This window comes from Macrobrachium nipponense, chromosome 12, assembly GCF_015104395.2.
Source record: "Macrobrachium nipponense isolate FS-2020 chromosome 12, ASM1510439v2, whole genome shotgun sequence".
Lineage (NCBI taxonomy): Eukaryota > Metazoa > Arthropoda > Malacostraca > Decapoda > Palaemonidae > Macrobrachium > Macrobrachium nipponense.
The window spans coordinates 82,237,780-82,253,231 of record NC_087205.1 but is presented as its reverse complement, the minus strand read 5'-3'; the positions used below and the strand labels follow the sequence as shown (position 1 = coordinate 82,253,231).

Genomic DNA, 15,452 nt, shown 5'->3' with positions numbered 1-15,452 from the left:
TTGTACGCATTTTTACTATTCCACTGATTCTTCATCTCGCTCATGATTATGTTCTACGTATACTTGAAATGACGTCCGATATTCCTAAACTTGTTATTTTGTCGTTAAATCCAAACACTGATCTTCTAGAACATTCCCATCTCTTCGTAGTAGCACTGGTGGATTTTTTAGAATACATATAACCCTTATAGCACAGTTTCTCTCCACCTTTATTACTACAGATGACTTCCATGATGACCAAACAAATAAAGAAAAGTTTATTTACTCTCAACCTAAAGCTACATTTCAAGAGAAAGATCTTGTAATCATTGTAAATAACTACCAAAAGAGAATTATCAATACAAATATTTACAGATAAGCTTCTTGCTAGCTAGCGGTTACTAATAAAATAACATCGTTTCCTTGTAACCACTGTAACTATCGAATAATGATATGTAATTTGCCATGCGGGGGTTTTGTCAAGCATTCTAGATACCCCCACCCAAAGGACATCATCTACCCACTTCTCTCCATGCAACCAAGTTGTCCAATGGTCTGCCAGGCATCCCCCCACCCATGGCAACAGAGAGGGAGAGGCACCCACTCTACTGATGACCCCCTTTGCCTTTTCCTCTAGAGTTCCTCCCAGCCTTGTAGGGACGTCTCACAGAAGTTGAACACCTGGTCAACTTGATGGGAGGAAACCATCTGGTCTGCCACTGTGGAGGGGAAGGAGGAGGGTGAGAACAAGATTTTGATTTAGATGCCACCTGATGTATTAGCTTATCTTTGGTATCTGCTCGCTGCCGGTCAATTGCATCTTCTAAACAAGTTCTTGGGAATGGAAGCTGCAACTTAAGGAGATCCCCATTTCGGAGGGCCAATAAGGACTCTGAATCCACTGACCCTGCCGCCTTCGACAAGGCGGCGTCCCTCCTAGCCAGGAGGAGGTTGGCCCACAAAGCCGCACTAAGAAGACCTTGATACGAAATGGCCTTTGCCCCGGACTGCAATAGCCTGACAAAGGAGGAAGAACTGACTGAACCTCCCTCAGCACGATCCAACGCTATCCTGGCTACCACAGTGGTTCACAAGTCCAACCAGGGAACAGTCTGGAAGATGGTAGAAGCAGCAGCCTCCATAGCCAAGGCCTCTTGCAAAGAAAATGCTGGACCTTCAGATCTAACCTGATCCAGGGTCACACCAGGCTTAAGATGGACCAAGTCTGAATTAAGATGACGGGGCATCAGACATTGGTGGAATAATATTTCCTATGCCGCATGAGGAGGAGGATGGAACTTCAAGGACCTATTGGAGCACCGAGAGCCATCTTGGTCCAAAACCAAGGTGTTAACTTACTGCACAATAGGCTGAGCATGGCCCTGACAGGGGAAGCTCAAACGAGGCCTTAGCATCTTGCCTTGGACCTAGCAAGGCCTCTATACCCATAAGGGTCTTAGAAGACTAAGTCTGTGTTCTACACCCAAGATTACTGAACTCATGAGTAAGATCAATAACCCCTGCAAAAGAAGACAAACTCCTGGCTCTCTCCCTCCCCTGGTTCTGGCAAAGGAGACCAACGGCATGAAGGCAGCAGCTTGGAAGGATCCTCATCCTTCCCTAATGGCACAGGAGAGGCTTCCCTGGGAAACTGGGCATCATGCCTCCCATTGGTTGGAGTGGAGTCCCTAACTACTGAAGATCCTGAAACAGAGGGCTCCGGAACACGATCAAGTAAAGAAACCCATACATGGTCTTGGGACAAACAGTGTATGCGCTCTGCAATGAACCATGTACATGGCCTTGCAACAACACACAAGCATGGTCTCAAGACAGAGCATGATGCAGAAGCTAACTTCCTGAAGGAGTCTGATCCCTAAGGTCCTGGTCTTTGGAAGACAAACGAGGTGCAGGAGACTGTTGTAGCAGGCATCTTCGACCTCTTAATCAGAGCCTTATGGATGGAGGGCTAACTTCTCTCTCTTACCGAGATGAAAGAATTTTTATGGTTGATTATGTTTATTAATATTTTGAAATTAATACTAATAATAAAAATAATATAACTAATTTCAAATGAAAATTCTTCCCTTTGTCCTTCTCTGTGAAGCTGTCAAATATGTCAAGTAATGTGACAGAGGGGGGGACAATGCCATATAATGGTCAACAAATTTAATGGTTTTTATGCAATCTCTCTCTGCCTTCCTCTCTCTCTCTCCTATCTCCACAAGATACGTATGTCATAGTGGTAACTCACTCTCTCTCTCTCGGCTGCAAGTGTTAGAAGTACGTATCCACCTTTATGGGTACTAATGTTTAAGATTACTTAGAAATTATATTAATACAATCTAAGATTAATACAGTAATATGATAATAATTTAAGGAATATTTGATGAAGGATTTTACATAAGGTTTACATTTGGTGTTTCTATTTCTTCCTTCTTTTATCTCTCTCTCTCCCTATCAGCAAAAGAATTGATAGACAGACAAATAGATACTTAGTTCAGCCATCTCTTTCTCTCTTTGGAAAAGATATATGTATTTATGGGAGGGGAAGAAGTGTTGCCTATAGAAGTTCATTTCAATCTTTTGATATTGTATGGAGTTATTCTCTCTCTCTCTCTCTCTCTCTCTCTCTCTCTCTCTTCTCTCTCTCTCTCTCTCTCTTATTGGCCGTTTATATATTCCTAATGGTAAAATGTTTCAGATGACTTTGAAATTATATTAATAATACCAATTCAACAGTATATTTGATGTAGGATGATACTTGGAGTATACATTTGGTATCTGAACTTTTAAGATAGGCAGATGTAAGCATTTTTAGAGGGGAGTTCTAACTATTTGTGGGGGTGTCTGGTACGCATCCCCATGAATACAGGGGAACACTGTATTTGGCGGGGATACCAACGCTGCATTATTTGACCTTTTAATTGGCACGTTATCACCTTTCTTCTTCATTTTAAAAAGCCTTACAGGAGAGACTGGAACCTGCTCCCTAGTCTTTGAAGATCAATGCATACCCACTGTTGATTCTCTAAACAACAGACGTGATGAGAAAGACATTTGGGAATGCGGAGCATTCCCAAATGTCTTTCTCATCACGCTTGGCACTGTACTACCAGCCACTTCCATCCCAGCATCTGTCGATCCCTTCAGCCATGACATATCCAAATGACAGCTGCCATTTTGCTTTCTAGCACTAGCAACTACCTATTGTGCTTTTTTTGTGACAGGGATGTGACAAGCCTGGCTCAATGATGAAGAAGAAATGAATCTTCTCTTGCCTATCTTATTTACCTTCTTGTCCAGAGTTTGCAATATCTCCATAACTGTGCCTGCTACCAGGTCTGAAATCGTAGTTGCATCCGCTGACACCGAAGATGTGAGAGTAAAATTATAAGCTGTGATGTCACTACGCTTGATGGGAGACGCTGAGTAGATACTGATGTTATCCCTGCCGTGGCTGCAAAGTTAATTCCCAAATATTGTGACTGAATCATATATGCCACTACAACTGTTGTAGTATTTGCCCCCCCGCCCCCCCAAAAATAAAAAAAATAAAAAAACTGCAGACTAGCGGGAGGAGGGACACCAACAGACGGAGTTTGACGTCATATAGTAGGACAGCAACCCATCTAAGGTTGGTATCCCTGATGAGCCTAGTGCCACATAGGCTGGGTGAAAGCTGGAAGTGATGTCACGACATTGGGCATGGCAGGGAGATAAGCTGCGACCCAACAGACGACATTGTTGACGGCTCCGGCACACTTGAAGGCATCACATGCATACCAAAGTAGTGTAGACCAGGAGGAGAGGGTACTGCTGGAGTGACGCCCAAACCACCACCATTTTGTTGTACTCCAAATCTGAAACAAAGGGAGCTGGAGGGTGAGCCTCCTCTCCTGAGGGAGTGTGATAGTTCCCACAAGAGGGAGGCCTCATTAAACATAAAACCATCACATGCAGCGCCCTATACTTCCAAAGACGAATAAATGGAAGAAAAAGACAGGGGACATGAGAACAAAAGATGTAGGTGCCCGCTTGGGAGGCAAAAAGACCTTCCCAAGATGGACAAGCCACCGCCCTATGGTGTTCCCTCTTATAGAAAGCCCTCCACTGAGATAGAGGCCAGGAATGACATTCCAGGCACGGATTAGAGGTACCTAGTACAAAAACTTGCATGGCACCTACTGCAAGTCGAAAGAGGATCTGTAACAGAAGCCAAAAAACCTGGAACATATAAAACCCTGAACTCCCGGACACACATGTCGACGGGGCTAGGAACTCTTGGAGGAATCCATGATCAAAGGACAGACACTCACACTCTAAAATGCAAAGAAATATGTAACAGGCAAACAAAGCAAACGGTTTTGGGAAAGAGAGCACAATGCGGGTACTCTCCAAGGCAGTCAAAGAAAGATTGACATGAGGTTCCAATCCCAGTTGGTAATCGGCTTCCACCTTGTATACACATGAGTTGCCAGATGCCACAGATTCCTTGCTTTACAATCTTTGATTGTTCTTTTAACTGGTTTCCAGCTGGTGCTAGATTATTTTATTGTTAAGACCGAAGGTTTGTTCCGCATATGAACAAATAACCATTTTTCAGCCTATATTTTTTTTTTAACAAACATTGTTTTTCATGTTAGGCTAAATGGCCAATGACTACTGCTACATCACTAGTAAACGATTTTCTAATTATTAATAGAAATCAAGGAAGTAGTAAAATAACTTTACTGCAAATTCACTACTGTAGCAAAAGATTACAAAACTTGAATTAGATCTTAATAATAAAATACTGATCTTGAAAATTATAAGCTTCAAAGTAACATTAAATCACTAATCGTACATCACCGAAATGCAGTTAGATAATTGGTAAATGATGAAAAAAGATGTAAATATTTGATGTTTACATCAAGGATAGCAGGAACAGAATGAGGTTGTCTGCCAAGTCGATCCTGGTATTCCTATTAGTGGGGTGAGAGTGGTTACCTTCACTACACTTTGAAGCGTTACCCATGTATATTTTAATTTAAGCTGCTGTGCGAGTTGAAACTATAGCTGTGTAATTACTTAGTAAGTTACTTATATGAAAAATACAGCTTAGGTTAAGATAGAAAGCATACAGAAATAATGTAGTATAGCATTATAGCCTATTCAAGTTGGCTGTGGGATACCTTGAATGTTCAAGAGTAGACACCATTATAAGGTCTTGGGTACATGTCAGATTTTGTCACTGAACTGGCAGCCAGATGTCTAATGTTTCTGATGAGGGGGTAACACTAAGTATATCTAGCACATGAAAGTACCAAACGGAAATTGTCACAGGTTTAGTAGATCTTGTTAAGAAGCACAACTGTTTCCACAATTCATATTTGTGATTATCATTATGTACTATACATACACAAAATTAACTATCATTAACATTAAATGTTCATTTAGTGCTCATCAATAAGTAAAAAGAATGAACAACAATTATTTTTACACAAGCAAACAAAGTATTCATGAATTTGATAAAACATTGAGGGATAACAATTTCCCTTATAGTTTGTACTAGCAAGTGATCAACATTTGGTTAAATACATGTACTGAACACTACGGTACAAGTGAAATACCTGGTTTTTTAGTTGTACAGATGCAATAACATCTGTAATGCCCCTTAAGGGGGCTGGCCAATACCCTTTTATATGGAGTATAGGGCAAAAAATGCAAAGTCATGAAAAATTCATGGAGTTTCATATGACAATAGAGAATGCGTATACAAAATATTTCGTCAAAATTCCTCTTACTTTTGTAGTTACAAGGTAATTACTAAACATAACTCAATAAGCCAAAAACATTGGTCCATACCAGAAACTGCAATATTTCTTTGGTTATTGTAAATTTTGATAATTAATGCCAAAGAAATTGTCAGCAATGGCATCTGTACAGATCCCATGAGTCGCAGTAGGGAAGGTTTTCAGCTTACCACCCTTCAAGTTTCACTTCTGACATTCGCTTGCTTTTACGTGTGTTTATCTTTGTTTTGGCAAGAATTTCATCATGCCAAAGAGGAAAAGACAAGCAAAACATCTCGCTAACATACAGACGAAGAAAATTCGCTCTAATATGAGTACAGAATATCATAATATCCGCGATATTAGCGTAGTTAGTGAAGTGAGAGAGGGAGGGGTGCGTAGTAAGGAATGCCCCCCTTCTGGCCTGACGCACACTTCGAACAGTGCCCTAGGCTACGGTCTTTGAGCAAAGGGATCTTCATTTAACATAGTTTTGGTTTATTAATACCCAAAAAGGAATAGGAAATTCATAATAATCATGATTTATTAACATTGTAAATAAGAGAGTACACGTCCGAGTTTCACATTCTCTTGCTTTTACATCTGTTTATTTTTGTTTCGGCAAGAATTTCATCATGCCAAAGAGGAAAAGACAAGGAAAACATACAGAATAAGAAAATTTGCTCTAATAAGCCGAGTTAGTGAAGGAGAGAGAGAGAGTGTTGCTTAAGGAGTGCCCCATCTTGCCTGATGCAGTGCCCCAGGCTACAGTATATGAGCAAAGGTATCTTCATTTATGATTAAACAATGATAAATAGTAACGTAGTTTTGATTTATTAATACCCAAAAAGAAATATGAAGTTCATAATAATCATTATTTATTAACATTGTCTTTGTAAAAATACAAAGAAAAACTTTGAACGCCCATATCTTAAAACTATACTTATTGACTTTCAAATTCTATCTTCTCCCTTAGTTTTAAATTTAAAGCTATAGCATTGAAATCTGGTATATAACTTAGAAAAACATTATAGAACAATCAAATTAAGCCCTTTTTTCCAATTTTTTAAGTTTATTTTCTGAAATTTCTTTCCTGATTTATAGGGTATATTTTTTTTTACCATAATGAAAAAAATTCATATCTAGCAAAAAGACTTTTAGAAAAAAAACTCTTCAGGTCTATATATGGTAGTAATCCCAGGTCTTAATAATAAATATCAATGGAGGAGATAGAATTTGAAAAATGGTTATTTTTGGGATAAATCACCCTGGCGTCACAAAACCAAAGGTAAGAGGTGAAAATCATATGTGGTTTGGAGATGTTCCAAGTCACCTTATTAAGTGGTACGAATGTCAAAGTCCTGTCCTTAAAAAACGGCATTAGCCGGCTGGCCCCCTTAAAATTAAAACTAGAAAGAAATAACAGGAGCTTCCTGTGGCTGACTTGTACTTTACTTTCGTTAAATTTTACCAACATCAAATAAATAAGTCATAAAAAAGTTACTAACCATCAAAATACTCCATCTCCATGATGCTAAGTAATTAAGACAAGTGTATATTTCATAGTTCACTGGTGGCTATATTCCAACAATTTATTTTACAGTACTCACCATCTGGAGTGATTTCTTTCCAAGGGTTTGGAGGATACATAAAAGCTGCATTCTGGATCTGATCATTTATATCTTCATCCTCGTTGAAGGGGAATGTTCCAGATAAAGACACATATGTGATGACACCAACAGACCACATATCAAGGGAACGATTGTAGCCTTTGTTGCGTAAAACTTCTGGGGCTGGAAAGATAAATTTTTTAAGCTGGAAGCCTTATACAGTACTTTTACAGAAGGAATCCAAGAATAAGTTCACCCACTGTTTATATTAAAATAGAATGGTGATGAAAAAGGCCATGGAAAACAAAAATACACTGATAAAGTAAATAAAAAATTTTAACATATGTAATAAAATACATGTTAAGAAGGAAAAGATAAGTAAAACTTATAGATGGTCAAGCAACCAATTCAAATACTAAAGTTTTAAGTATATAGTATTTAAAGAAAAGGGAGAGCTAAATGAAAAATTAAGTAAACGAATGGTAAAAAAAAATAAAAACCATAATAAAAACTAATTAGCACAAAAATATTCACGCCACAAGGAATGCATGTATACCTAGATTCTGGGACACGTTGTAGTTTAAAGTATTTTTACAGAAATTAAAGGAGGTAAAAATTGAAAACATTAAGTAAACAAAATAATGAAAGAAACCACAAACATACAAGAGGTGCATGTCTGTATATCAACTGTTCTTGTACCATCCACCATTATTTATACATATAATTTAATACAAAATATAACCGTACCTCGTTTTCTTTTATTCACTTATGATGATTATCTAATCACAAGTAAACACTGTATATGTGATCTAAATGCTACCTGATTGTTTAATCATGTCTAATACCTACTTTCCCTAAATGCAATTTTGTGTTGGTGTCAGATAATTTTACACTTAGGCAAGCAATTATATTGACAACTGTCCTCTCTTCACTTTATTACAAGTTAACATACTTCAAGAAATGTGATTTATACAGTTGTGTTTACAAATAAACCTACTGTACTACCATAAAATGTGATTTATACAGTTGTGTTTTAAAAATAAACCTACTGTATTATCCATCTACTCAAGTTTTAGCCAAAGATCAGTCTAGCATTATTAAAAATATATAGGCCTCAAAGACTATTAAAAAAGTATGACATTTTTAAAAACAATTTGTATTGTTCATAGCTAACAAACCTGGAGTCTTAACAATAGGATAATTTTTAAGCGCCTAGCTGGAACCAGTTAAACAATCAGATATTGTAAAGCAAGGAATCTGTGAAATCTGGCAGTGGGTGTGCATATTGGGTGAAAGCTGGTCAAAGACTGCGCAACCAACTCCATCAAGTTGGTCTTTCCAAACCCAGGATGTCATAAGATGACAGAGGGGTGGGACTAGAGGTGGGCAGTAAATCGTTAAGATCTCAGGTTTTTTTGTTAGCTACGAAAAATACTAACTGTTTTTAAAAATTTGTCATTTGTTCATACACGAAACAAACCTTCAGTCCTAACAATATGATAGACTTATACCTGGTGGGAGGTATAGACATCTTAAACCAGCTGGAGGGTAACCCACCAGCCCACCTCCAAGAAGAAATATCTACAGGATTTGGACCAATGCCCAAGAGAAGATAGATAAACCAATATCCAAAAACTCAGCCAACTGGGTTTATACAATGATATATGAGTAAATTCATTGCATTAAGGAACCAAAAAAAATTTTGACTACAGTGGGCCCCCCGTATTCACGTTGTCTGGATTCGCGGACTCACTGATTCACGGATTTTTCTCTGGACCATATCTACCCATTATTTGCGGTGAATTCGCCTATTCGCGGGATTTTCCGACGATAAATAATCACTAATTAGTGTATTTTGATGTTATTTTCATGCCTAAATACATTTTTATGATACAAAAATGATTTACTAATTTTAAAATATTAATATTGATCAATACTGTATCAGTAAGTTTAATTTAACAAATCAAATCTACGATAATCTCTCTGTCTCTCTCTCTCTCTCCGTCGTCTCTCTCTCTCTCTCTCTCTCTCTCTCTCTCTCTCTCTCTCTTACTGAGATGAGAGAATTTCTATGGTACATGCATAATGATAATAGTAATATAACTAATTTCAAAATTCATATGTGATAGTATTTTAAAGAAGTACAATAATCTATCCATTTCACTCTTTTAAATAACTCTCTCTCTCTCTCTCTCTCTCTCTCTCTCTCTCTCTCTCTCTCTTGCCACACGAGATACTAGTATGTCCTAGTGTTAACTCTTGCCCTCTGTTTGGGCTGGAAGTGTATGTATAAGTATATCTTTAACCCATTATATCCCAGCGTCCTCATTTGAGGACACACATTTCAACAATTTTTTTTATCCTTTTCTCTTATCTATTCATTACATTTGAATAAATGAATGTATAAATTATATCATATTACACCCCATGAAAGTTTTTCTATGTGTATTAAGAATTTTATGTCTTTTATGAACAACCAAACTTGCACTAAAATTCTCTCTAATCCTATCATAATTTCATGTATCTTTTTCCAAGTTATAACAATTAATTTAAAATAAATTTCATAAAGTATAGTAAATTAATGAATTACTCAACCATTCTAAGTAAAAATTGTGTATTATAAAGTAAATGAAGTTGTTCATAATTGACTTTGAAAATTGCGGCCTCAAATAAGGACGCTGGGATGAAGTGGTATAAATCATGTTCAAACCTGTCAAAGTATGCGGGACCTGAACTTACTGACTTACCTCGATTTTTGTCTCAGATTCGTTCTTATCTCTGTTGTGATCACACTCAATAAGAGAATATCCGTTCATGGTAAATATTATTTTGTTATTATTCAAAATATTTCTTGAAAAAAGTTGTGGAGAACTCTCTCTCTCTCTCTCTCTCTCTCGTCTCTCTCCATTCTCCTCTCTCTCTCTATCTCTCTCTCTTCTCTCTTCTCTATCATTTGTATCTCTCTTCATTCTCTCTCTCTCTCTCTCTCTTTATATATATAGATAGATAGATAGATAGATATATATATATATATATATATATATATATATATATATATATATATATATATATATATATATAAATTTCTAATTTTGAAGATTGTGCATTTCTGTGATAATGCTGATGCATCAAATAATAAATGGGATAAAGGATTCAAAGTAAGAAGCTTGATTTCGAAGCTTTAGAAATCATTGACTCAAAATGCAGCATTTTAGGAATGCCTTATGTTGATGAAATCATGGGCATAACTAACTGAAACAATTTATCCGGGTGAAAACTATAAGGTTTGGATATAAACTTTTGGCGCTTTGTGGGACCTTGGGTTACTGTTCTAATTTTTATCTTTACTGAGGTAAGAATCCCCAACAAGTACAGAATGATGCTTTAGCACTGGGTTCAAAAGTTGTTTTGAAAATGCTTGATACTGTAGCTGATCCAGAATCTCATACTGTCTTTTTTTATAATTGTTTTACTGAATATGAATTATTAGTCCACCTATGAAGTACAGTAGAGGCCCGGTTCACGACCGTATTAGAACTCGACATAATCGGATTTCGCCACTAAATTTCCAATAAACTTTGTATCTGTTTTCAACCAAAAAACCAGTTTCCAACCCACGACCATATGATGTTTGTAAACAAAACTGTTTCCGCCAGCCGCCGCTAGTTGGCGTCATCCAGTGCTACCAAATGTAGCATAATTTCATGTTTTTTAGCATAATTTGACCCAAGAATTGGAGCTTAGCATAATTTCTTTCACACTTAGGGTTCTAGTACAATTTTAGAATGTATTTTCACAAAAATTTTAAATAAAATGCAGAAAATTCCTCAATTTCATACACAGCTATAGTGAATGTATCTTCAAGTGAAATTGCCTCAAAAGCAGCATTAACAAATGAGTTAATTGCTAAGTTTGAACCCAACTAAGGAATGTTAAATTTTGTGAATATAAGTAAATACCCACAGTGGCATGACAAACGATCAGTAAAGTGTTAATAATGTTTTTCCTTCATGAGTAAAGAATTACTTTTTTTCCTTTTTTAAGTTTTATTTTTTTCAGTAGTTATCAAAATTTTAATTATGTCTGAAGTGATTTTCACACAATTTTCAAGTATTTATTCATTGTGTATGTGATCTGTTAAAGAAAAATAGTGTTTCAGTGGCATGATAATTATCAAGTAATAAGTACGTATGTTTTTCTTCTTGAGTAGAGACTGGTTTGTTTGTTTACCTTTTTTTTTAGTTTTAATTTTTCAGTAAATATCAGTAAATAACAAAATGTTATATTTGAAGTAATTTTCACACATTTTCAAGTATTTATTAATTGTTTATGTGACCTGTTAAAGAAAAATGGTTCTGAGTGGCATGATAATGATGCAGTAATAAGTAAAATTTGTTGTTTTTCTTCACATTTGTATGTGTGATCTTCACGCATTTGTCAAATAGTATAATAGTGATTGCATATCAAATAGTGTACTAGTGATTGTGTATGTGATCTATTAAAGAAAAATGGTGTTTTATTACGAGTTTCCTAACATGTAAAGATCATCAAATTATTATTTATAATATTGTCTGTTCGTCACTTTGTATCATTTCACCTAATATATAAATGTTTTAAATTTCCATTACATCGTTGTTTTAGCTCAAATGTATTAGAGAAATGAGATAATGATAGATTAATAGCATAATTCTGGCACAAAATTGCACCATATTTGGCATAAATTTTTGCTTGGACCGACTAGCATAATTTAGCAAAACGGTTGGTAACACTGGTGACGACATTCAGCATTGTTTAAAGTCCGCAACTAATGTTTACAAACATTCAAACATGTGTTGTGTCTTGTACACCTTGCGCGCATTTCGTTTGCTTTTTCGGTGGTATCAACTCTATACGCAGTTACCTTTTGATTCATCATGGGTCCCAACATTACTACTGGCTATCTATTAAAACCTTTTGCTATTGTTAATCTCTGAAATAATGGAAAAGTGTTTACATGGCATCTCGCGTTTTCCTTCTTCAAAATGTTTCCATCATTTCCAACTCCAAAATAAACCTTAAGTTTCGTCTATCCTCTCCTCTGCATGAAAGTGATGAGCGAAAAAAAGATTTAATCAAGCACCCTTGCTTGATTTTTTTTTTCAAGCGTAGACATATTCTAAAACCATGCTCACACTTGAGGCGCGCGTTTCAGTAGCAAATGCAATACGTATTTAAGTGTTTGGTTTGGAGTGAAGGCAATGTTACGTACGTAGGTTACATGTGCGGTTCGGAAGCGAATGCAATCTTTAAGCTTTGTTAAGCTTGCCGGTAAAGAAGAAGTTAGTCATAGCTTATATCAGAGAAGCCACTAAGCCATATTAAGTGCGTAGTAATTAAGAAATTAAGAAGAATCTTTTATGTTGTACTGTAATACGTCAATGTTTACGTGTAAGATTTAGTAGTGAAACCAGTTACATACGTAACATGTTCGGTTCGGTAGCAACGCAATCTAAGCTTTTTAAGCGTGCCGGTAAAGAAGAGTTAGCCTTAGGTTAACTCAGAATCCGCTACGGTATACATTAATTATAGAAATTAAGTAGATTCTTTTATGTTTACTGTAAAAATACGTCATTGTTTACGTGTGAGATTGCGTTCGGTAGCGAACGCAATCTTAATCTTTGTTAAGCTTGCTGGTAAAGAGGAGGTTAGCCTTAGCTTAATCAGAGAAGCCGCTATGGTATAGAATAATTATAGAAATTAAGACGATTCTTTTATGTCTACTGTAAAAAGACGTCAATGTTTACGTGTGAGGTCTGGTAGTGACACAGTTTACATATGCAACGCGTGCGCGGTAACGAACGCAAACTGTATGCTTCGTTTATAAGCGTCCTCGTAAAAAAAAAAAAAAAGGTAGTGACACAGTTTACATATGCAACGTGCGAGCGGTAACGAACGCAAACTGTATGCTTCGTTTATAAGCGGAGAGAGAGAGAGAGGTTAGCTTGATATTAAACTCAAGAGATGCTGGTACGTAATGGTATAGTAATTAAAGACATTAAGAAGATTCTTTTACTTATACGTACGTATATATGTACCATGCAGTACCATAATAATTGTCAAAGTCTAATAAGCTTGAAACCAGCCCTGATATTGGACAATTTGCCGTAAAAGACGCACCTTTTTTATAAGGACATTTATGAAACAAAATCGTTAGTATCAATAACATTACATTTACTGAAAGATAATTTTCAAGCTAATTTGTATACAGTATTGCAGTCGACTCCGTAAAAGATTTACCATAAATTAATATCAAATGTAAACATTTCTAGGCTTATAGCGAGATATGGTTTGTTTACTACCATAGTCCCGATATAAACCACCAGGGCTGCGCTATGGTTTGTTTCCTTAAATGCCGACTTACTGTAGGCAAATTTTTGCAAGTTTTTGATAAATATAAATTGGGTTTAATTTTAATAGTTTATTAATTTACTGTAATAATTAGACTTGCTTTTCAATGTTTTTATGATGTTAGCAACACGTTTTATGCCTACCCACTAAACTACGTTCTACTTACTATTTACCTAGGTAGCCTATGGCGCTTGGTCAACATCGGTTGGACGCAGGCTAGTTTTCTTTTATATTGTATATTATACATTAAAAATTATAAATACACGTTTAACATGATATTTATTTAACTTTTAACTTATTTAGTTGTAATTTACATGTAATGTATTGTATAAAAAGGCAAGGTTAGGGTAATAACTGATGGTCAAGAACGGATTAATCCATTTTCAGTTATTTCTTATGGGAAAACTTGATTCAGTTCTCAAAATAATCGAATTTCGACGCTCCTTCTGGAACGAATTATCGTCGAGAACCGAGGCTCTACTGTACTAGGTTTCAAGCATTGTGAAATTCGTTTGAAGAACTGTACATTGAAATCAGCTCATGGGATGAAAAAAAGAATCAAGAGGTTCACATGACTACAGGTTTGACACCAGTGAAGATGTAGTACTGATGGTAAAATGGCTAGATAACAAATGTGAACGTTGGAACTAATTACGACACTAGAATGCCTTGCAAAGGTACAGCGTTGGGTGAAGTCATCAAAGTTAAAAGGAAGGGCTCCTCAACCAAATGCAATTTTCAACTATAACAAATGCATGGGTATTGTAGGATACCATGATTGGTTGGTAGGGAAATATTCTGTTTCTATTCGAGGCATTGGTGCACCAAGGACATGGTAACATATAGCTGAGTTTATTAGATTTCAAAAGGGCAATTTCTATAACTCACTTGAAGTTGGCTTGCATGGAAGGCTTAGTAGGAAGACCATGTGGTACTTTACACTCATATACAAGTTTTACTGATGTTCGGTATGATGGTACAGACCATTTTATTGAAAAACGCAACAGTCAACAATGGTGTTTGAACAAAACATATACAGCAGATCTAAGGACCTCTTGCCCTAAATGTAATGTGACTCTTTGTATTGAATGTCTCAGCTCTTATCATAAAAGAAAATAAGTTCATAAGGTATTGCAATAAAAAAAAAAAAAAAAAAAAGTAAATTTGGCTTATAAATTTACATTTTTTCAGCTAGAATACTAAATGAGAATTCAAAACATTCAACTACTTTGATAATATGTATTTGTTTATCTTTACTTACAAAGAAGATACTTTATTTAGGAAATATAAACCTAACGCCCATTGTCCCATTGTCCTGAATTGAGGACAGCTTGAAAACGTGATTTTATACCCTTTTATCCCAGCGTCCTCATTTGAGGACAGCTTATTGTAAGCTTACCATTAGAAATAGATTTTTTCTTTCTACTTCATATGTATTCTTAACCCTTAAATATATAATATTTTGCAAAAAATTCCAGAATTTCATAAAATACAAAAGTTGGAATTTAATGGGTTAAGGACATTACTACATTTTATGGTAAAATAATAATATACAGTACTAGTTTACAAATAATATTAAGCTTAATGAGATTAAACAGTTAACCCATAACATCTCTCTTCTCATTCTCTATCTCTCCTCTCGCTCTCTCTCTCTCTCTCTCTCTCTCTCTCTCTCTCTCTCTCTCTCTCTTATTTGCTGTAG

At 36.0% G+C, this 15,452-nt stretch overlaps 1 protein-coding gene across 8 annotated transcripts in view; it reads right to left on the bottom strand.

Moving 5' to 3' along the window:
• Positions 1-15,452, bottom strand: part of LOC135224616 (serine/threonine-protein kinase D3-like) — a 459,833-nt gene that overhangs the window by 26,117 nt on the left and 418,264 nt on the right. For all 8 annotated transcript variants that reach the window (XM_064263796.1, XM_064263793.1, XM_064263797.1 and 5 more), the window contains one exon: positions 7,364-7,546. In XM_064263796.1, coding sequence (XP_064119866.1) covers positions 7,364-7,546 — 183 coding nt within the window. The remainder of the gene's footprint in view (positions 1-7,363; positions 7,547-15,452) is intronic.